Source organism: Anomaloglossus baeobatrachus, chromosome 1 (genome assembly GCF_048569485.1).
Source record: "Anomaloglossus baeobatrachus isolate aAnoBae1 chromosome 1, aAnoBae1.hap1, whole genome shotgun sequence".
Classification (NCBI taxonomy): Eukaryota; Metazoa; Chordata; class Amphibia; order Anura; family Aromobatidae; genus Anomaloglossus; species Anomaloglossus baeobatrachus.
Genome location: NC_134353.1, coordinates 322,510,347 through 322,534,043, shown reverse-complemented (window position 1 = coordinate 322,534,043; position 23,697 = coordinate 322,510,347). Strand labels below are relative to the sequence as shown.

General features: G+C 45.4%; 1 protein-coding gene across 1 annotated transcript; it reads right to left on the bottom strand.

Moving 5' to 3' along the window:
* Positions 1-1,963: 1,963 nt before the first annotated feature.
* Positions 1,964-3,380, bottom strand: LOC142292224 (C-X-C motif chemokine 10-like). Its single transcript, XM_075337429.1, has 4 exons — positions 3,303-3,380; positions 3,100-3,223; positions 2,610-2,693; positions 1,964-2,197 (listed from the first exon to the last, which is right to left on the bottom strand). The coding sequence occupies exons 1-4, from the start codon at positions 3,361-3,363 to the stop codon at positions 2,161-2,163; spliced, it is 306 nt and encodes a 101-aa protein (XP_075193544.1). The 5' UTR covers positions 3,364-3,380; the 3' UTR covers positions 1,964-2,160.
* Between the last annotated feature and the right edge of the window lie 20,317 nt (positions 3,381-23,697).

Below are 23,697 nucleotides of genomic sequence, written 5' to 3'. Positions count from 1 at the left end.
TAATAATTTTAGAAATTAGAAATATAACATAGTTCTCTTGATATAGCCATGTCTCTTACCTTATGTGCAGGACATTGTAGCTTAGGTAGCCATGGTTATGTCCACTCATTGTAACATTCACTGGTGATGAGGCGGAAAGTGGGAGTGGACCTAATGGACCACAGGGGAAACCAGGAAGTGGGAGGGGTTTGACTAAACGCCTGCCGGTTAGATACCAGGTGTCACTCCCAAGGCAGTGTCCGGGACTGTGGCTGATGAGCAGAGCTGCGTTACAGCAGGACCAGGGTATGGTCACAGACAGGACAGGTAGGACGGGCAACGGCAGGACAGACAGGGCAAAAAACAGGAACACAAACTGGACAAGAACAGGAGCACAGATACAGGCAGGCACAGAACCTCTGGCACAGGTCATCTAGCAAAGGACATCAGGAGGGACTCCGGTCACTGGGACAGAGGTTTAGAATTCAGGTACAGGCATCACAAGGGAAAATGGACATTGGACGCAGGTCATCAGGCACAGATCACAAGTCACAGGACATCGATTAACAAGTACAGGACATCAAGCACGGGATACATAGGAATTGGTGCAACAGACACAGGTGCAGGATACAGACTTGTACCAGAACACAACGACTCAGAGAGGATGGATCCAGGGACTCAGACAGGGAAGACATAGCAGCTTCAGAACTGTTTACATAAAGGACTGGTACTAAATACTGGTAGACCACAGCAGACCGGCTGGACCAACAAACAGGTAGTAGGATCAAATCCTAAAGACTTGCTTTTGTCCTTCCCATTAAGGGAGTGAGTCTTTAATACCTGGTGCCTCCCAGTGATAGGCTGGGGACACCTTTACAAGGTGTATGTACTTTCTCTTAAAGGAACAGGAAGCAAACTTGCCTCCTAGGCTGGAGACCAGTTAATCAGTTAATCCCACACGGCATGCCCAAGGCCTGAGGCCTAGGCGGAAGCTTGGAACCGGCACACATGTGGGCATCCATGAGGAGATGAGCTGGGAACCATACTACACGTGGGCGGCAATTCAGGAGCGCATAGAACCACGCGATACATGGTTTGCCATGTGAGTGAGCAGGGGTCCACGCAGCATAAGGATGTACATGTGGGAGCGCAGAGAACCACATGACATGACCACACCTGCAGGAACAAACGGGCAGCCGAGGAGGTAACGGAGTCGGTATCCCTGCTGGGCTAGGGGAGAGGAGAGTGCAGGGAAGCTAGTGCTAGTGCTACACTCATATAGTAACAGTTAGTTGCTTGTGGTCGTAAGCATAGATATCTAAGCTGCAATGCCCTACATATGAGATAGGAAACATGGCTTTATCAGGAGAACTATACTACATTTTAAATTGGAGGTATTTGCTAGTATTATTATTATTATAACTACTATATTTTGAAATTGGATATTAGAGATGGGACTAATGCTTTAAACTTGTCAGGATAACCAATATGATTAAGTAGCTGTGTATTTCTAAAGAGATCTGCATGTGTGCCTATCACATGACCAGAATAGATTTCTGTCCCCTGAAAGTAATTAAATAATATTCCTTTCAAATAATGTAAGCAGAAATCTTTTAAAAATTAAGTATTGATTTTTTGTAAAAAAAATCTTTTCTGCTTTAACATATAAATGGTGGATAATTTAAATAATAAGTAACAGTTCTAGGCAGAAAACAAGTTTTATCCACACATTAATTATTATTATTATCCCTTACTTATCTAATATCAGTTTATGGATTTAAGCTAACACCATACAAGTATCCAGCTAATAAACATGGCTATAGAAAAAAAAAATCTACATTTTTGTTTAAACTCTAGTAAAAGGAAAAATGGAATTAAAGTAGACGAAATATATACATCTTTATTAAAACCTCAGTTTTGGAAACAATTCAAATAAACATTTTTAATTGTATAAAATATCTTTGAAAAACGTATTATTGTGCACTTTTTTCCATATAGAATGTTGATATATTATATTTCTATACAAATATTTACAGTACATAGAGGGTTTTCAATAAATTACGCAAATTATAGAACATAACATTATTTTCAAATAGTAAAAACAGAAGATTTCAGACAATATAATAATGACTTTTAAAGACTATCCAGAGGGTCAATATGATCTTCTATGGTTGTTCATCTCTATTGATGGTGAATCACTTTAATATGCTTGAGCTGTCTAGAGAAAATGATATTTGGGTTAGAATATTTCCTTAGATCAAATAGAAACAAATAATGTAGCCAAATAAATAATATAGAAACTAGATATGAAATCTATAAATATATATTTACTCCTAAAACATGTTTTTAGTGTACACAAAATCAATGTACTTCCTATTCTTCCATGTGGACTGAGATCTGTCCCATAGAAGTGAATGAAGTGCTGATTGAGCATGTGCACCATTACTCCATACAAACACTAGACTTTTGGTATATTTGGGGTATCAACGCTCTGATCTCTAGCGATCATACACCTATTATTTATATAGGTGATAAGTGTATTTACTGGGAAACACATCTTAAGTCACAGATGAAGTCCTAACATATTTCACACACAAAAAAAACATTATTTCTGAAATAGAGACACTTACTTATTTTTTCCTCCCAAAAGAGCCTTTACTTCTTTTAATTCAGGATTGACACATATTGAAAGACTTCGTTTTTTAAAAGTTGCACTGTTAAAAAAGAAACAGCCATAAGCATTTTTTATATATATATTTTATCTCCTTTCACAAATTTAGGACATTTTTGTTGCAAATATTGGCTAAGAAAACCTTACAAAAAATATCATTATTTCTTTTTGGGTATTTTTTTGTTTATTGCTTGTTTTTAACTATTTTAACTGTTGTTTAATTGTAAAATCTTAGAAACAGGAATTTCTAAAAAATATATACCATCCATACATGGGATACTTCAAATCCCATTCAGCATTCAGATGTATGGGACAGATACAGAAACTTTTACAACAAACCGGCCTAAAAAACTTGTATATGGTACAAAAAACCTTATGGAGTATAAAAAATACTAATTATTAGGTAGTGTTTGTGCAAATGAACACAAAAGCTATAGTCATCTACTTACATGTATTCAACATTGTCACATGTAGAACTTCTGGGGTAAATATCCAATCTTTCTATTGCCCTTACGTTAAGCTTGTCAGAAAATTTTGTGCACAGACAGCGATTTCCTCGAGGTACAGCAGCTCCTAGGAAAGGAATATTTATTAGTGATCTTCTAGACAATGCAATATTAGTAAAAAGTGATATAACTTTATATAACTGTACCTTGTATCAGAGAAGCGGATAACAGCACAGCGCAGATGACGGCAGCAATCTTGGAGTCCATAATGATTGGATTAAGTATGCTGTGAGCAGTTAAAGTAGACAGTGTCCAGAAGTGAGAACTAACCGTATATATAGATCGTTAATGCATCGCGTCATCAGAAGTGGGAAATCCTGACTACCTCAATTTCCTTTAGATATTGCTAACTTAGAAGAAGAGAAAGTACAATGCAAGACTTTCTTCAATCTAAATAAAACTCAATGCTTAGAAATTCCTTATCCTTGTTTGGGTTACACTTCCTCCCTTGTGCAATGTGAAGAAAATACTAATAAATTGGTGTAGTTTTTCTTTTATACAAAAAATATTCAGACTGTATTATTTTTGTGGACTATCTTTAGTTGAACAAAGTAATGTTAATGCTAATTAAATACTATTTTATATATACTTCATGCAGGCAATGTCAAGAGGTTTTTTTTTTTAAAGGAGATGTCTACTACTCAGACAATCGCTTCTTAGACGTATTCTCCACTACTTTGCTATCCCTTCTCTTTCCCCGTGTGTGCCCCCATAAAAATAATATACTCACCTCCGGTGCTGGCACCGTTTCAGCGATGTTTGAACTCGTATTCCTGGGCTCATTGTTGTGAACTCAAGCCCCATGCCCATTCAGCGCTGTCTTCTCGTGCCGTGCCTTCATAAAATGAAGTAATTAACAGGGCGTGAGAGCTGTGGCTGATGCTCACTCCCTGTTAATGACTCCTGTGTACGTAAGAGGGATGCAAGAAGTTGTCCAAGCAGTGGACAACCCCTTTAAATACTTTATTCCTCAATGTAAAATAAAAATAGCTTAAACTCAACTGTTTTACCCGTGCCTGGTCAAGCGAGTCTCATGTACCATTGCGGCCAATCATCAATTGCTGTTGAGTTGCTGTGCTCTCACTGACTTCAGATGAACCTGGAATGTCATGTGGAGGTTGAAAATGTCAGCCATTAGCAACCGCTGTTGGTTGTAGGGATCATGGGGCTTGATAATGTCATGTGAACCTCAAGATAACCTGAACACACATTGCTGGAGTGACACCAGTACAGGAATTCTTAATCTGTTAAACCCAGATTCAGCTAGAACCCTGACATACTTACACATGGTCACACTCTAGTACCAGCACCAAAGGAATGCCTGCTGACACTGGCTGATACATAGACCTCTCCTTGACATTTCTAACATCACTGGCAGGAATCATTTCTGCTCTGCGGCAAAACTTCACTGCTTCCTTGTCCACTGGCCCCTTGTGCAGCAAGATAATGACACCTTGCCTGGTGGTGTTGTCATGTACACCTGTAGGTTGTCTAGCGCAGACTGCGCTGATGTAAATGGATTTGAATAATCTGACGTGACACATGGGTACTTATCACCTCCCTTTTATGTGCCTGGAGTTGTGTGGCATTTATCATCCGGTCTGAAGGGCAATGTTCACTATGAAGCAGTCATCAGTGTGGGATGTAGCCAAAGGACATCCACTTCTTTGCCTTTCTGTGACTCTTCCAGTCTCTCAGTATCTATGTTGCAACCTGCTGATGACACTCTGTGACACTCAAAGTTCAGTAGTGGTGAAGTACTGTTGATGAACTGTTAGATGTCATCTTGGTCTCTTAATGTCAAAATGTGAACATCATGATGAGGAAGACTGTTTAAATAGCAATTCTAATTCAATTGCCAAAGGTTATTGGGCAAATCATGGATAAAACACATATTGTGAATCTTGCCATTAAGGTCCTTGTTAGAGAACAGAAAGTTGTGCAAAAAGTACTAAAACATTGAACAGTTAGACATGTGCAGTCAAAAGGTTAGAGAAGGTCACATTAAGTTCACCTGAAAAGGTTAGAGAGCATTTTAGGATCATCCTGAAAGCCAAATATCCTGAACTTTTTGTGAGTAGTGTATATGTATTTTCCTCAAAACCTACTGAAGTTGGTCTGAGAATTTTTTTTCCATCTGGCTACAATACAATGAGTTATCAAATTGCATAAGGTAGTGCATGCAGAATATGTTAAATAATATGGTAAGCTTACCCTATGACTTGAGGTAGAAAAAAACATGAAAAGTCATGGATTTCTAAATAGAGCTTACACTGTCTAAACGCCAATCCACATTCTTTAAGCCATCTGATGCCACTAGTTTTGCTGCTTGAGCTACTAAAAAATATCCTCCTATGGCTAATGAATGGAATTTTTTAATATAATTTCATGAAAAAAATATGATGCCCCCTGCACACACAATACACATAGCTTCCCTAGCTACGAGAATGAAGGCCCATTGTCTAGCTGCTCTGAACAACATGGATCAAAGATAAACTGGTTGCCATCATCTGGTTTTGATTACTGAAAACTATCAAGCTGAGTGCTCCAATTTTTTGTGCATTTTAAGTAGAAATATTATTGTATACTTACTCATCAACAGCAAACTTGTCTAACAAGTAAGCTACAAAACTAAACACAATATAATTGCCAAATTTTATAGAAAAAGTGCATTTTTTAGTATGTTTATACAAAAAATAAACTCTAAAACTACTAGTACAAAATTAATATACAAAATAACTCAATATGTATGAAACTTATTCTGTACTATCTTAGGCCTCTTTCACACGTTCGTGAAAATCACGCATGTTTTTCACGGACGTGTCAAAGGTGCGTATTGCCCTGCGTGAGCCGTGTTTATGGCACACGTGTGTTCTCCGTGTGTTATTCATGATAACACACGGAGAACGGGAACTTTCTGCTCACCTGTCCCTGGCGTCGCTGTCCGTGGTGCTGATCTTCGGTCTCTGGTCCTGCCGACTCCCTGCTGCTGCAGCTTCCGGCCGCAGTGAAGTAAATATTCAATGAGCATAATGAGCGGCGGTCAGTAGCAAGTGACAGCAGCGGCAGAGACAGGAGGGCTGGAGAACGTGAGTAATGTTTTTTTTTTCCTCAAACACGTGTGTTTTCTCCGGTGCGTGTCACACGGAACACCTCCGTGTGGTCCGTTTGCGTTTCGTGTGACACCCGTGATGCCGGAGAAAAACGGACATGTTGACGTGTGGAGCACATGGACACACGTATGCTCCACACGTACACACGGTCCATGGCAGAACACGCACGTGAGCGCAGAACCATTGATTTTAATGGGTCTACGTGTGCCTGTGTCTCTGGTACGTGAGGAAAAGGACCAAACACATACCGGAGACACGGACGTGTGAAAGAGGCCTTAGTTGAGAGTGGAGTGTCGTCTTCCCATTCATTCCCACTTTACTTATCACCTTCTTAGAAGAGTCTTTTTCTGTTTGCCAAAACTTGCACGGATTGGAGAGATAAATCCGTATTTTCTTACTCTGAAGTAACCAGTATTCTAAAGTGTAATTTAACCTCCGCTTGTCACATTGTGGAAATGAAGTATCATCATGAAAGCTAACCTGTTCATCTACAGTATTTTTTTAAGGTTATGCTAAGCAATATTATTGGCCCAATTTATGAAAGATTTTACACCAGAATTTTGGCGTAAAGTGCTTTGAAATGTCAAAAAATTTAGTGCAATTTTAAATTTTGTGACTTTTGATGTTCCGACACCAACAATAAAGTTGGCAAACCTGGGGTTTGGCAACCCCCACTCATCCAATACATCACAAGTAACGGTTAGTGATGGACGAGCACTAAAATATTAAAATGCCTGAATGCTCGTTACTCAATTCAAGCTGGTCAGACGCTCGATGCGAGTAACGATTCCTATGGAAAGTCAATGACTGACCTGTTTTTTTCTCTGCCTATTTACAGCCTGACTTGATGATTTGGGGCCAATGAAATGTAATCACTTTAATAATGCAGTACCTAATAATATTTATATGGTTAGCAATATGTTGCATAATGATAAATTGATATTATATTTTCCCTAAGAGAACAACCATTTGTTTATAATCTCAGGTTTATTATTATTTTTATACTAATGAGGAAGTTAAATGATTTATGCTCATAAATGTAATTTCCAGGAAGAAAGTCTTTCGGTCTCACTTCCTAATATGCAATGTGAAAACTTAGGTTGCACAAGAACTCTTCTTCACTTGGGTCTGAGCACAAATCACAATTATCTTCAACTCTTTGTTCTTGTTGTAGAGACTGTTCGTAGAGGCTTGGCAGCACTTAAGAGGGCTTCATGGACAGAATTTGCATAATACAATCCATGTACCAGGTCCTAGGGAAAGCCTTTTATTTCATCCTTTCATCCCTATGCAGGGATGTTGCCATCAATGTCAAGGCCCCTGGGCTGTGCCCACAGATTAGATGTTAGCTGAAGGAGTCACCTGGAAGCAGAGTAGTTGTAAAGCTGGGTTAAAATCAGAGAGATGCAAAACAAGTACAAAATTGTCTGGCAGAGATGCACTCAAGTGAATAGTCGATGTAAAAACCCTAACAGATCGAATCAGAAATAAAATAAGAAAGCACAAGAAGGATTGATCAGTGAAGGGTCAGCATTAGTAACGATCTGAGGATCAGACAGAAGTGGTAATTAATACTAGCTGGGTCAGGTATCAGAATCAAGATACAGTAATATTGTATCAGACCCAGTAATTAAAAATAACTAGCAAGTTAACAAAATGCCGTGACTATTGATTACTGATCCCCAGGGCCGGCGTCAGCACCCGGCATACCCAGGCAAATGCCGGGGCCCTGGAGAGCTGGGGGGGCCCACTCGGCCTCGTCAGTTCTGCTGCCCCCGGGCCGAGTTCCGGGGACCGCAGTCCTCGGCAGGAAACTGTGGCTGCCGTCCCTTTAAGGTGCGCAGACCACAGTGTTCACTGCGTCCTCTTGGATTGAGCTTCATCTGTGGGCGGAGCTACCGCCTGGCGTCCTGCCAGATGAAGGAGGCGCAGTGCCAGCCAGCGACCCCCAGCACAGCGCTGTTCCCGGTGCTGTGTGGGCCCCATCTCCACCGTGACCTGAGCAGTATGTGGGACACTCCTCCCCACCCCTTCTCGATCTGTATGTGCCCTCCCCGTCCACAATTTATGGGCCCCGGTGAACTGTCTGGGCTTCTCCCCCAGGCGATGTATGCCCTGCCCCCCCTCCCCTCCATGAAGCTGTATGTGCTGGCCCCCAGAGCTGTGTGTGTGGGCCCCACAGAGCCACATGTGTGGGCCCCGCAGAGCCGCGTGTGTGGGCCCTGCAGAGCCGCGTGTGTGAGCCCCACAAAGCAAGGTGTGTGGGCCCCGCAGAGCAAGGTGTGTGTCTGTCTGTCTGTATGTATGTATGTATGTATGCAGCATAGCAGTATGTGTGTGTCTATATGTATGTATGCATGCAGCAGAGCAGTATGTGTGTGTTTGTATGTATGTATGCATGCAGCAGAGCAGTATGTGGGTGTCTGTCTGTATGTATGTATGTATGCAGCAGAGCAGTATGTGGGTGTCTGTCTGTATGTATGTATGTATGTATGCAGCAGAGCAGTATGTGTGTGTCTGTCTGTAGCAGTGTGTGTCTGTCTGTATGTATGCAGCAAGCAGTGTGTGTGTCTGTCTGTAGCAGTGTGTGTCTGTATGCATGTATGCATGCAGCAGAGCAGTATGTGTGTCTGTCTGTATGTATGCATGCAGCAGACCAGTATGTGTGTGTCTGTATGTATGTATGTATGCATGCATGCAGCAGAGCAGTATGTGTGTGTCTGTATGTATGCATGCATGCAGCAGAGCAGTATGTATGTATGTGTCTGTATGTATGTATGTATGTATGCAGCAGAGCAGTATGTGTGTGTATGTATGTATGCATGCATGCAGCAGAGCAGTATGTGTGTGTCTGTTTGTATGTATGTATGTAGCAGAGCAGCATGTGTGTGTCTGTCTGTATGTATGTATGTATGCAGCAGAGCAATATGTATGTGTCTGTCTGTAGCAGTGTGTCTGTCTGTATGTATGTATGCAGCAAGCAGTGTGTGTCTGTGTAGCAGTGTGTGTCTGTATGTATGTATGCAGCAGAGCAGTGTGTGTGTATGTGTGTGTGTATGTATGTATGCAGCAGAGCAGTATGTGTGTGTCTGTCTGTATGTATGTATGCAGCAGAGCAGTATGTATGTGTCTGTCTGTAGCAGTGGGTCTGTCTGTATGTATGTATGCAGCTAGCAGTGTGTGTCTGTCTGTAGCAGTGTGTGTCTGTATGTATGTATGCAGCAGAGCAGTGTGTGTAGGTCTGTATGTATGCAGCAGAGCAGTATGTGTGTCTGTCTGTATGTATGTATGCAGCAGAGCAGTATGTATGTGTCTGTCTGTAGCAGTGTGTCTGTCTGTATGTATGTTTGCAGCAAGCAGTGTGTGTGTCTGTCTGTAGCAGTGTGTGTCTGTGTGTATGTATGCAGCAGAGTAGTGTGTGTCTGTCTGTATGTATGCAGCAGAGCAGTGTGTGTGTATGTATGTGTGTCTGTATGTATGTATGCAGCAGTATGTGTGTGTGCATGTATGCAGAGCAGTGTGTGTCTCTGTATGTATGCAGCAGAGCAGTGTGTGTCTCTGTATGTATGCAGCAGAGCAGTGTGTGTCTCTGTATATATGCAGCAGAGCTGTGTGTCTGTCTGTATGCATCTATGATGTGTATCTATATATGTCAGTGTATATGACTGTATAGATGTGTCTGTTTATATGTATTTTTGTGAGTTTGTCTTTAAATATGTATATGTACGTGTACATATACATGTGTATGTGTGTGTCAGAGTGTTTATGGGGCCCACTGGGACTCTTCCGCCCGGGGCCCACAAAAACCTGGAGCCGGCCCTGCTGATCCCTATCCAGTAATTTATCCTGCAGACTGGCTCAACCACTGGCTAACCAACATGATCTTGTATTACGCATTAAAAACATTAAGGAATAGATGGGTGATGATAACGTCATCCAAAAAGAGGTGCAAAATAAGGTGCCTTGGCTAGGCTGTGAGTGTGCGGTCCAACGAAGAAGCTCCCCTTACCAAACTAGTAGCTGATAGTGATGGGCGGACTCGCAGATAACCGAGACTGGCGACCTAACCGGATTTTAAAAAAAATCCTGTTCCGGCCCGGATTTGATCCCGGATATTTGGTTGCACGCCAATACCCATGTAAGTCTTTTGGTGACCAGAGGCCAGTGATTAAAAATGGTGGTAGAAGGGATAGAGGTATTGGAGCAAGCGCTTCATACTTCCTGAGGCTTCGGCATGACTGTAACTGTATCCAGGCTGCTCATTCACTTCCAGGGCTGCTCATTACCTTCATTACATATGCACTGCTTTCCCTGCCCACCAGTGTCTGTGTTTGGTTGCAGTCAGTCGCATCCTCACCCTGAGTGGAAGCATGTCAGCTAACTGCTTTCAATCACAGACGCTATGTGCATCTATCATGTGTGAGGTATCAACCGGCTGTATTACAAAGGGCCGGTATGTTTTGCAGAAGCGTGGGTGCTCTGCAATGTGAAGCTGGCTGGGACCTGTGGTTCCACAGGATTGCATTACATGCAGAGCCATGGAAGGGTGTGTGATGCTGATTACACACTCCTTACCACCTGTGGGTGTGGCTCCATGGGTTAAAGCAATCCTGTCTCTGAACCTGGGAGAGTGTCGAGGGCAGTCTAGGGAGAGACTGGCTCTAGACTTCCAGTGTGTGTGCTGGAGATGGAGAGAGCAGAAGCAGGGTGTTTTGCACTCCTCCGGAGACCTTCTTCTGAAGGAAGGGGCTTTTAGGTCCATGTGTAAAGCCATGTGGCTGGAGCCAGGGGGAACCTGGAAAGGACACTAGCCACCTTAAGAGGAAGGTAACTGGGATTGGACCTGGGGTCTGGATACTGACAAGGGTCAGTGACACATGGGTGGCAGTCCAAAAGTGTGTGGACTTTATATTATGTGTTGGTCTTTGAGGAGAAAGCCAACGAACGGCATCTTTATGTTATGTGACCTGATATGGTTTATGGACCTGTTAATAAACCAGATGGTCTGTTAAAGAGACCAATTACTCTGGCGTGCTTTAATCCCGCTACCTGATGTGTGGCCCACATACACTTGGGGCCCACATTGTCACATTATGGTGGAGAATGCGGGCAGATGGCCTGGTTGCTAGGGGCAACGCAGCCTGGTTGCTAAGGGCAATGCAGCCTGGTTGCTAAGGGCAACGGCCTAGGACATATTCCTGTGGATACGGACTGCTTGCGGTGGATCGGCGGGTCCACGAAAAATTTTTTTGAAGCGGTTTGCGGTGGATCGGCGGGTCCACGAAAATTGTCTGCGCACTCAAGCAGCTGGCGGTGGATCGGCGGGTCCACGAACAGGGACAGCGCTCTCAAGCACCTGGCGGTGAATCAGCAGGTCGTTGGGGACCTGTGCTGCAGTGGCGAGAGTCAAGCGACTGGAGGTTCCAGGCCAGCCGGAATTGCGAGGCCCTGCTTGGTGAGCAGTGATACACCACAAGCTGGAGACCCTGGTTGTACGGGCGGTACAACCCGGAAAGGTTAGTGGTTCTCTAACCCCCCCCCCTGTCTTTGACCACCGGGTATTACCCATTGGAGCGCCCCTCCTGTTCCTCTTTTCGTTGCAGCATGGAGGAGCTCCTGAACCAGCTGCTGCAGAGCCAGCAGCACCAACGGCATGTGCCTGGAGGTCCAGTGACAGCAGTGGGGGCTAAAAGCCAAAAAGAGGGAATGGTCCCTGCGGACGTTGTGGAGGAGCTGTACCTGGTCCAGGGACAGCAGGAGCTGTCAGTGTGTAGCGATGTCGCAGCCATGGACCAGTTTGAGCGTACCCGTCGGGGGCCAGTATGGACACTGGGTGCCCAGGGAGACAAGGGCAAACGGTGTGAACTGGGGGCTAAGGACATTGCATGGAAACCGCAAAAGGGGGCGGAGTCCCAGAAGGGAATAGTTGCCCATAAGGGGGTGGAGTCCCATAAAGGGGTGGTTGCCCATAAGGGGGTGGTTGCCCATAAAGGGGTGGTTGCCCATAAGGGGATGGAGTCCCAGAAAGCGGTGGTCCCCCAAAAGGGTGCGGAGCATCCCAAATCCAAGGGTGAAGTGGCGCAGATGGACTGTAGCCAGGGACAACAGTGTTCATGCCACAAGTGTCCTGTTTGCAATATAGACCACCCATCCGACGAGAAGCCACGTCTGTGTTCCGTGGAAGTGGATGGGGAATCTGTAACAGGAGTCGTAGACTCAAGGAGCTTGGTGACCCTGGTGAGGGCCACCTCTGATGTCCACTTGATTCCTGGAAGGAAGATCCACGTCGGCTGCACTCACAGTAATGAGACAGAATACCCGGTCTCCAGAGTGGTCATTAAGACAGCCTGGGACAGTGGTTCTCATGATGTTGCTGTAGTCTCAGATTTACTGCACCCAATTATTATAGGTTGGGACTCTAAATTATTTGTGCACTTGTGGAAGCAGGGGGACGTATACGGTTGCTTGTGTAAGAGCCGGAACAGCCCAAAGGAAACCCCACCACATTGGGAGGTGAAAAGGGGTCCTTGTTGTGCAGTTATGTGTGGTAAGGAGGAGATAGCACCTCCTAAAATTGACTGTCCTAAGTTAGGGGTGACCAAAGACAATGATGGACGGACCCAACTTAGTGTCATAAGGACTAAGGGAATAACCGATAGTGTGACCGTTAAAAACGGGGTAGCTCCAGAAAGGGAGGCAGATATCTGGTTAAGTGGGGACATGATAGTCCAGGATGCCAGGGGGAGTGATGATGACTCCAGTAAAGACACTGACTCTAGTAAGGTGACAAACGAGTACAGTGTGGTACAGATGGGCGAGAAGGGCAAAACTTCCTCCCGACGCCGAAGACGTAATAAGCGCCGAGAGGGGGCACAGTGTAGGCCGTCTGAGGGTGCAGAGAAAGTGATATGCCTGGTTAATGAAAACATGGTGCTAGTAACACCTGCTACGGAAGAGTCAGACAGTGATATCCTGCAAAAGAAAGAGTAATCAAAGACTGAACTGACACATTGTCACGACAGAAACCAGCAGGGTGAAATTGCAGGGGAGGAACCGACCAAAGACGTAATGGCGGTGTCTCCTATAATTTCCATGCATGAAGCTGGAGGTCTGTTGGATGATAGCGCTGTACGAGATGACATCCTACAGAACAATATAGGAGAAGGAATCCAGGGCAGTGTTGGTGGAGTACAAATCCACAAAGGTCATGGTGAGCAGACTGGTAAGCTACCCAGTGGTGAAGTGATGAATGTTGAAAATGGTGCCAAGGTTCTAAGAAGAACAGAGTACCGTGCTGAAGGGCATAACACCCTGGTAGAAGGCGATGCTGTAAATGCCCAAGAGAAGGCAGAGGGTGACACTGCAGAGACCCAAGTGGAAGTTGGAGGGAATGCAGTGAAGTCCCAAGACACAGCAGGTGCTGTAAAAGCGGAAAGAGCCTCTGAGGAAGAGGTGAAGTCTGGACATGAGGTCTCATCAGAAGCTGAGAGCCTGACTGACTCAGTGGGTAAGACCAAGATCGCAGACAAGAAGATTGGCTCAGCTAAGAGCCTGAAACCCAAACGTTCTGAAGCTGAGATGGAAGAAGCCTCAGAAATAGTGTGTCGTAGACCAGAGAGGTCCGCAAGTGAAGACTCATTCAAGAGGATGAGCAAAGACCATCTGCAACAAGAGATACTTCTTAGGCAGGCTACTGAGAGTCGAGTAAGGGAGCTGGAGAAAGAAGTGGCTGAGCTCCGAAGTCGCTTGGCAGAGTACCAGTCCAAGTCCCAGGGAGCCTTGGAGCAGATGGAGCAGCGAGTGTCAATCCTGACCAAACATGTTGAAGCAGGGGAGGCCCAAAGAGAGCTGACTCTGGAAGCTAAACTTGACAAGCATGTGGCAGGGATGAATGAGACTTCTGTAGTCAAGTGCATGGTGGATATACCTAAGGACTTAAGAGAAGCGTGTGCCACCGAGTGCATGCATGACGAATTTAAGAGAGCTGTGGAAGCGTGTGAGGTCTACTGTACCCCAGGGGCTGAACAGTTAGTGATATTGTCCACCAGGGAAATTACTGGGCAGCGGGTGGCTATTCTAAAGGACATGCACTTCAGATGTGTTCGTATGAAGTGGCAAGTCCAACTGCAAAAGGAAGAAGCCACTAGACAGCTAGAGTATAAAAGGAAAGCGCAGAGTCTGGCGGAAGATATTGTCCAAGTACCCCGGGCTCTGGTGGGGAGAGTCATTGGAAAAACCGGACGAGTCATGCAAGACATGGTGAATAAATCAGGATTGGTGAGATTAAGAATCCCTGCTGCTAATGAGAGCAAGATACCCAGGGAAGCTGGTATGGTTCCGTTTGTCTGTGTCGGGACTGTAGAGAGTCTTGGAAACATTCGAAGCCTTATTGAATATCGGGTACACCATGTACGTGACATGGAGCGGTTGTGGCAAGAAAACCTGAAAATTAAGGAGCAGCTTCGCCAACTGTGTGGGGGACAGCAGCCGTCTTCCACCCGTTGTTCAGGGGAAAGAAGTGGAAGATGGCGTGTCGGTCCAGTAGTTCAGACGCGCGATAAAAGGAATCGCCGACAGAGTGGTAACCTACGATGTACTGTAGATAGTGGCTGCTATGAGCTTAGAGTTCCCGACAGTAGCCTTGGGGGTACTCGAGAAAGCCTAGGTTCGGACAAGACTGTAGGTTTGACTGGGGACATGTCTCTCTACTACGGTGACCCTGGGAGGGGGTCAGGGAGAGAACGGTCTGGAAATGGGACGTCCTTTAACCCTAGGTTGACCAGACAGGGTTTGGTGACAGTGTCGGGCGATGCCTCAGGGACTACTGCTCTTGGACGGCCCTCTCAACTGGTGGGGCATGGCAGCGGGGATGCCCTGTCTCGCGGCCCCAGGTTATTGGCAAGTGTTCTCCCCTACGGGTTTGAACAGAGGGGGAGGGTATGTGAGGTATCAACCGGCTGTATTACAAAGGGCCGGTATGTTTTGCAGAAGCGTGGGTGCTCTGCAATGTGAAGCTGGCTGGGACCTGTGGTTCCACAGGATTGCATTACATGCAGAGCCATGGAAGGGTGTGTGATGCTGATTACACACTCCTTACCACCTGTGGGTGTGGCTCCATGGGTTAAAGCAATCCTGTCTCTGAACCTGGGAGAGTGTCGAGGGCAGTCTAGGGAGAGACTGGCTCTAGACTTCCAGTGTGTGTGCTGGAGATGGAGAGAGCAGAAGCAGGGTGTTTTGCACTCCTCCGGAGACCTTCTTCTGAAGGAAGGGGCTTTTAGGTCCATGTGTAAAGCCATGTGGCTGGAGCCAGGGGGAACCTGGAAAGGACACTAGCCACCTTAAGAGGAAGGTAACTGGGATTGGACCTGGGGTCTGGATACTGACAAGGGTCAGTGACACATGGGTGGCAGTCCAAAAGTGTGTGGACTTTATATTATGTGTTGGTCTTTGAGGAGAAAGCCAACGAACGGCATCTTTATGTTATGTGACCTGATATGGTTTATGGACCTGTTAATAAACCAGATGGTCTGTTAAAGAGACCAATTACTCTGGCGTGCTTTAATCCCGCTACCTGATGTGTGGCCCACATACACTTGGGGCCCACATTGTCACACATGGTATAAAAATAAATAAATACATAAACAAAATATATGGCATAGGGTCTCCCAGCACAGATAAAGCCTACGGCTCAGGCTGCAGCCCCCAGCCATGCTCTTATCTTGGCTGCGTATCAAAATAAGAGGAACCGCATGCGGTCTTTTTTCTTTAATTAAAGTAAATAATTTTAAAAAATGGTGTGCGGTCCCCTCAATTTTGATACCCAGCCATGATGAAGCCTGACAGCTGGGGGCTGGTTTTCTCAGGCTGGGGAGACTCATGGTTATTGGGCCCCCAGCTTACAAATAGCAGCTTGCAGCTGCCCAGAATTGTCGCATCCTTTACATGTGACAATCCTACTACTTTACCCTGCTCTTTGTGATTGCCCTGGTGCAGTGACAATTGGAGTAATAAGAGGTTAATTGCAGCTCACAGCTGCCACTAAGCCCTAGATTAGTAATTGGGAGGGTCTATGACCTGCGGTCACAAGTGGAGAACCAAGGGAATGTCTAACTGTGTCTGCAATTTACCTAAGTCACGTCACTGCTGATTGCTGCTCAGTCTCTGCCTGAAGTTCACAGCGGGCAGTCATGTTCCATGTTAAAATTTCAGTAGAAGGAGGGGTCCAGGGAGGGACTCCGGAAGGCATGGTGGACCAGGGGAGGACCGTTCAATACTATCTTATTTTACAGGCACTTTCAATTATTGTAAAATAAAATGGCGATCAGGGACTTGGAAGACCTTCTGGGATCATAATTTTCCAACTCTGGGGGGTGCTACTGGCTTATTTCTTACTGCCATTTTAAAACGGTAGTAAGGAATAAGTACCCTTAACTGCCGCAGTTTTCAAAAATAATGTGGTTGTTAAGCTGTTAAGCTTTATTGACATCAAATGGGAAAAGCCCTTGAAGTATATATGAAGACACGTAAAAGTTGACAGATTATGGATAAGATGTTTATGAAGCTATTCCTTTTCTTTGCTAAAAGAAAAAAAAAAAAGCTGCGCTTGAAAAAATGATTTTGTACTTTCCATGAGAGAATACTGTAATGAGTTCTTGTTTGGTATCAGTTTCAGATTCCTAAAAAAGGAAGGGTAATGTGAAATGCTTGGTTTATGCTCCTACCTAAGATTTCCAGGAAGCAATTCTTTCCATTTCACTTCTTATTAAACGGTATTCTCTAATATCTTGTAGGTCTATTTTGAAAGATAATGTCAGTCAGGGAATTTTAACTACATGGTTTATGCTTACACATATGATTTACAAGTCACAAGTCTTTTTGTCTCGCTTCCTATTAAACAATGTGCTCTAACTTATTGTTAAAGATAGTGTCAGTCATTTCTTTATTGAATTTTTTTGCTTTTTATGTATTACATGGTGGACTACAGGACAATGGTATGAACAGGGACTGACTGGGACCAAAAAGCAGCCCGGGCAGTGAACGGAAAGTCATCCCTATCCAAAATATAGGGGATAATTTCCGAACTCGGGATAACCAATTTAAACAGGTTTTTCAGCATTTATTGTTATTAACCCATTGGAATGTGGTACTGTGCAGTGCATGTATACAGATAATGATAATTACACCCAGTATATAGGACAAGAAAAGTGGTACTGTGCAATGTCTGTACATAAAGAATAATACAGGTACTGAGAAGCACACTCAGTATGCAGGATAGTAGAAGTTGTACTGTGCAGTGTATATATATATATTAAACAGGACAGGAGAAGTGGTACTGTGTAGTGCATATACAGTATATATATATATATATATATATATATATATATATATATATATAAATAATAATAGAGACACTGAGAAGAATTACAGCTAGTATACAGGACAGGAGAAGTGGTACTGTGCAGTGTCTATATATACGGAATAATACAGGTACTGAGAATTACACCCAGTAAACAGGACAGGAGAAGTGGCACTGTGCAGTGTATATACAGAATGATACAGACATTGAGAATTACAGCTAGTATACAGGACAGGAGAAGTGGTACTATGCACTGTCTATATATACGGAATAATGCAGGTACTGAGAAGTACACCCAGTATACAGGATAGGAAAAGGGGTACTGTGCAGTGTATATGCACAGAATAATACAAATACTGAGAATTACATCTAGTATACAAGACAGAATAAGCAATTGGAAGCTGTATGCTAATGACCTTCGGCTCAGGCTCTTGTGATTGGATCACAGCCATGGAGAAGAGAGAGAGCACTTTTTCCCTCTTCTCCATGGCCTGTTTTTGCGTACATCACCATGCACTCCAATGAAATACTAGTGCAGTGTGATGTTTCACATGCACCCATAGACTTGTATGGGGGTGTGAGAGCCAAGACTTGCTGCCAAACGCAGCATGCTACAATTCTTTTCTCATGCCGGTATGGCATGAAAAAAGAATTGCAGATGCACACTGCCCCGTAGTTTTACACTGAAGCAAGTGCAATCTGATGTTTTATTGGATTGCATTCGTCTATGTAAAACACAAATGGAGCCGAGGCCTTATATAGATACTGAGAATTACATCCAGAATACAGGACAGGAGAAGTGGTACTGCGCAGTCTATATATACATAATAATAAAGATATTGAGAATTACACATATTATACAGGGCAGGAGAAGTGATGCTATTCAGTGTGCATATACAGAATAATACAGATACTAAGCATTAACCCAGAATACAGGACAGGAGATGGGGTACTGTGCAGTGTATATATACAGAATAATACAGATACTGAGAATGACACCCATTATGAAGGATGGAAGAAGTGGCAGTGTGCAGTTTATATATACATAATATTACAGATACTGAGAAATACACCCAGTATACAGGATAGGAGAAGTGGTACTGTGCAATATATATATATATATATATATATATATATATATATATATATATATATATATATATATATATATATATATATATACACAGTGCCTACAAGTAGTCTTCAACCCCCTGCAGATTTAGCAGGTTTGATAAGATGCAAATAAGTTAGAGCCTGCAAACTTCAAACAGCAGGATTTATTAACAGATGCATAAATCTTGCAAACCAACAAGTTATGTTGCTCAGTTAAATTTTAATACATTTTCAACATAAAAGTGTGGGTCAATTATTATTCAACCCCTAGGTTTAATATTTTGTGGAATAACCCTTGTTTGCAATTATAGCTAATAATCATCTTTTATAAGACCTGATCAGGCTGGCACAGGTCTATGGAGTTATCTTGGCCCACTCCTCCATGCAGATCTTCTCCAAGTTATCTAGGTTCTTTGGGTGTCTCATGTGGACTTTAATCTTGAGCTCCTTCCACAAGTTTTCAATTGAGTTAAGGTCAGGAGACTGACTAGGCCACTGCAACACCTTTGTCCCTCTTGAAGCAGGCCTTGGTGTTCTTGGCTATGTGCTTTGGGTCATTGTCTTGTTGGAAGATGAAATGACGACCCATCTTAAGATCCTTGATGGAGGAGCGGAGGTTCTTGGCCAAAATCTCCAGGTAGGCCGTGCTATCCATCTTCCCATGGATGCGGACCAGATGGCCAGGCCCCTTGGTTGAGAAACAGCCCCACAGCATGATGCTGCCACCACCATGCTTGACTGTAGGGATGGTATTCTTGGGGTCGTATGCAGTGCCATCCAGTCTCCAAACGTCATGTGTGTGGTTGGCACCAAAGATCTCGATCTTGGTCTCATCAGACCAGAGAACCTTGAACCAGTCTGTCTCAGAGTTCTCCAAGTGATCATGAGCAAACTGTAGACGAGCCTTGACATGACGCTTTGAAAGTAAAGGTACCTTATGGGCTCGTCTGGAACGGAGACCATTGCGGTGGAGTTCGTTACTTATGGTATTGACTGAAACCAATGTCCCCACTGCCATGAGATCTTCCCGGAGCTCCTTCCTTTTTGTCCTTGGGTTAGCCTTGACTCTTCGGACAAGCCTGGCCTCGGCACGGGTGGAAACTTTCAAAGGCTGTCCAGGCCTTGGAAGGCTAACTGTAGTTCCATAAGCCTTCCACTTCCGGATGATGCTCCCAACAGTGGAGACAGGTGGGCCCAACTCCTTGGAAAGGGTTTTGTACCCCTTGCCAGCCTTGTGACCCTCCACGATCTTGTCTCTGATGGCCTTGGAATGCTCCTTTGTCTTTCCCATGTTGACCAAGTATGAGTGCTGTTCACAAGTTTGGGGAGGGTCTTAATTAGTCAGAAAAGGCTGGAAAAAGATAATTAATCCAAACATGTGAAGCTCATTGTTCTTTGTGCCTGAAATACTTCTTAATACTTTAGGGGAACCAAACAGAATTCTGGTGGTTTGAGGGGTTGAATAATAAATGACCCTCTGAATAAACTTTTCACAATTTAAAAAAAAAAAAAAAAAAAAAGGAATAACATTCTTTTTTGCTGCAGTGCATTTCACACTTCCAGGCTGATCTACAGTCCAAATGTCACAATGCCAAGTTAATTCCGAATGTGTAAACCTGCTAAATCTGCAGAGGGTTGAATACTACTTGTAGGCACTGTATATATATATATATATATATATATATAGTGACGTTGCACCTTGCAACATAGGGGGTTACTCGCTCAGCATGAGGGCTTCAGGTAGACACAGAAGGCACAGTTTCTTAAGATCACTGCCTGCTTTATTCAACTTCATAAAGCACCGCGCTGGTACGGACATCACATGGCATGTACAGGCAGGAAAACAGGTACATTCCCAAACCTCAGCCCTTCAGATTATGTTCAGTCCATAAGTCCCTGCAGAGCCTTCTCAGACGCTGTTTCCTTACCTCCACCCACCAATACACCTAGCTACTTCCTCCAGCACAGGGCCATGGGTGTGTCCAGAGGCCTGACTTTCATTCCTGGGACCACATCCCGAGGTGGAGATATGGTGAACAGCCGTCCCACCTATCTCATTAGCTGTCCACAACAGAGCCGGCCCAGGTAACACACCTTAACCCTCTCAGCACAGTACCAGTGATTATATCACATATCCTCCCCCTCTGCCCAAAGCCGGGGGGTTTTGGCACCTTGACATAGCGGAAAAGAGCACCCGCTCCGTCTGCCCCGGACTACAGACCTTGACGTACCGTCCGTCACAGTCACCGGACCCTCCCCAGCGAACTCTCTCATACGCCCCCTGGTCAGTCCCAGCTCTCCAAGGCTGCCACCCACGGTCTGTGTAGGAGGGAGTCTCTCTCCCAGTCGATACTACCGTTCTGTCTAACCCTGAGCTATCCCGACCACTAGAGGGGTTACTATCGAGGGGCCTCAGTGGTGAACTGCCAGAAGAGGCGCCATATCCAGGCCCTCCGCGGGGTCTGTGTATAAATCTATTGTGGGCTCTTCTACCCGGGCATCGTCGTCTGTTTCTCGGATTGTACACTCTCTTGTCAACAACATTGGCTAACGACACATCGCTACTTTCGTTCAGTCCTGTGGATTGTGTCTCAAAGGACTGAGACCTTTCAGAGTCTGTGCTATAGCCCAATGAATACCTGGGTCCTCTATGACCCTGGCTCCTTTTACCATTGGACTTGCTTTTGCCCTCTGAAGCAACACGTTCATCGAGCGGGCCACCTTTCTCTTCGGGGCCATAGCCCCTATATGGTCGCCATCCCACACCAACTTGGCGAAGTTGGTTTGCAATCCTCCGTGTTTCTCGATTCAATTGTTTTAACTCTTCCAGGTATCCCAAACGGTATTCTAGGAGGGCTCGTATATCTTAAACACACCCAGTTGTGCCCACAATGGCACATGGAACCAAACCGACTTCACAGGGCCTCCTGGCTTCGTTATGAATATCAATTCTTAATGTCGTCACACCGGTCTTATCAACAATCTCCTGCATGACTCTTCCATGTCGTCCAATAAGCCTCAAGACCATCTCTCTGGGCACTTGCATGATCTCTTCTACAAACTCCAACAACCATCGAGCTGTCTTCACTGCTTCTGCAGTTGTCCCATAGATACGAAATGTTCCACTGTCTTTATCTAAATGCGCAGCTGTGACACCTGGAATCTTCCTGGCTTGCTTGATATTATTTTTTAGTGCTCTCAATGCCAGTCCAATTAATGCTTTCTTCACAACCACCACTTCTTGAAAGCCTGCAGTCAGCTGCGCCAAGCGTCTGGTGTCTTCATCCTTCTTTGCAGTGCTGATCCACTTCGTACGAAGACACCGTAGGTGCATGTCACTCAGGATGGCCACTCGCTTCTTTGTGACATCACTGAGAGAGCACACCACCAACTGATTAGACTCTGTGGCAAAGTACACTTTACAGCCCCCTACTGCCTTCTGGAATCTCTCATGCACCTTCTCACTGGCACAGGCTTCTCTTAAGTCTTCCGGCACGTCTATCCGGCACTTGAAGACTGGTCTGCTTCCTTCACTGTCAAGGACACTAGACTGTTCCTGAGGTCTCTTGCCTTCCTCCATATTCTCCACCAAAGGCTTCACCTGTTGAGTTACACACGCCTCGGGTTCCGCCCCGGCCTCAGAGCCTTCGGGTTTCAGGCTCTTAGCTGAGACAATCTTCTTGTCTGCAATCTTGGTCTTACCCACTGAGTCAGTCAGGTTCTCAGCTTCTGATGAGACCTCGGGTTCAGCCCCAGCCTCAGAGCCTCTGGGTTTCCTGCTCTTCTTACCCACGACCTTCTCTATATCCTCCATCTTGGTTTTACCAAGCAGGTCAGGCAGGCTCTCAGTCCTGGATGAGACCTCTGGTCCAGACTTCACCTCCTCAGAGGCTCTCTTCACTTCAGCGCCAGCTGTTTCTTGGGTCTTCACTGCATTACCTTCAACTTCCTCTGGGGTCTCTGCAGTGTCACCCTCAGCCTGGGTGTCACACCCTTCAACATGGCACTCTGTTCCTTTTAGAGATTTGGGGCTGAATTCGCTGTCATCCACCCCAGCACCAGGTAGTTCACCAGTCTGCTCACCATGACTGTTGTGGATTATTCCTCCCCCCCTCACTATCTAGGATTCTGTCACGGGCGGGGAGGAGGGTGTCAGCACACTACGCTCACCCCTTCTGCTCGGGTCCGGCGGCTGCTGCTCAGTGGTGGCTCGAGCTGTGGGCCGGATCCCGGGGGTTCTCGAGCAGCACTCCTCGCCCGTGAGTGAAAGGGGGTTATTGGGTGTGGGAATAGTTTATTGTCCGTGACGCCACCCACGGTTGTGGTGATTTCACCACCGCTGCTCAATATGGGATTCCCGGGGATGGTGATGCGGAGCAGCCAGGTGTTGTGTTGCCCCTCCGTGGGTAGGGGTTGGTGATCCCGGGGCCCAGTGATGAGGTGGGAGATGCAGGGCCTGGTGGGCGCAGGGACGCGGGGGCAGCGTTGTGCCTTGCGGCACTGTGGTACTCACTCAGCCTGAGACGTTGACACAGTTTTACGGTAAACCACACGGCTGGAAAGACGGTTCCCACGGACGGCTGCACTTGCTCTCCCAGTAGGTGACGGTGATGTCCCTCTGACCTGCACCTGATGTTTCTAAGTTGGTAGCGATGGGTCCCCACCGGTAACCCGCTCCCCGGCTTCAAGCTGGACCGGAGGAGCTCTACTTTGCCCGCAGACGCTGGCCCTGAGGAACTGGTGCCTTGGCGGTGGCGGTGTTCCTCCTTAATGGTTGGACTGTTGCCTTCAATCGGGACTTGGTTGTTGGGGGATCTACGTCCCCTTCACTGACGGATTCGGCAAATTATGGCGACTCCTAGCCTTGCCGGGGTCCGAGAGGCCCCTGCCCTGGTGCTGACTGTCCTTTGCACGCTGCTCCAGACCGCCGGGTCACTACCCGTCCGCGGTCCTTCCAGG

What these genes read in the sequence shown, in the direction of transcription:
- LOC142292224 (XM_075337429.1), bottom strand. Translation starts at nt 3,363, where the DNA reads ATGGACTCCAAGATTGCTGCCGTCATCTGCGCTGTGCTGTTATCCGCT. An exon ending in ATCCGCTTCTCTGATACAAG is followed by an intron (nt 3,224 to 3,302) that starts GTACAGTTATAT and finishes TTCCTTTCCTAG; the next exon opens with GAGCTGCTGTACCTCGAGGA. An exon ending in TGTGACAATGTTGAATACAT is followed by an intron (nt 2,694 to 3,099) that starts GTAAGTAGATGA and finishes CTTTTTTAACAG; the next exon opens with TGCAACTTTTAAAAAACGAA.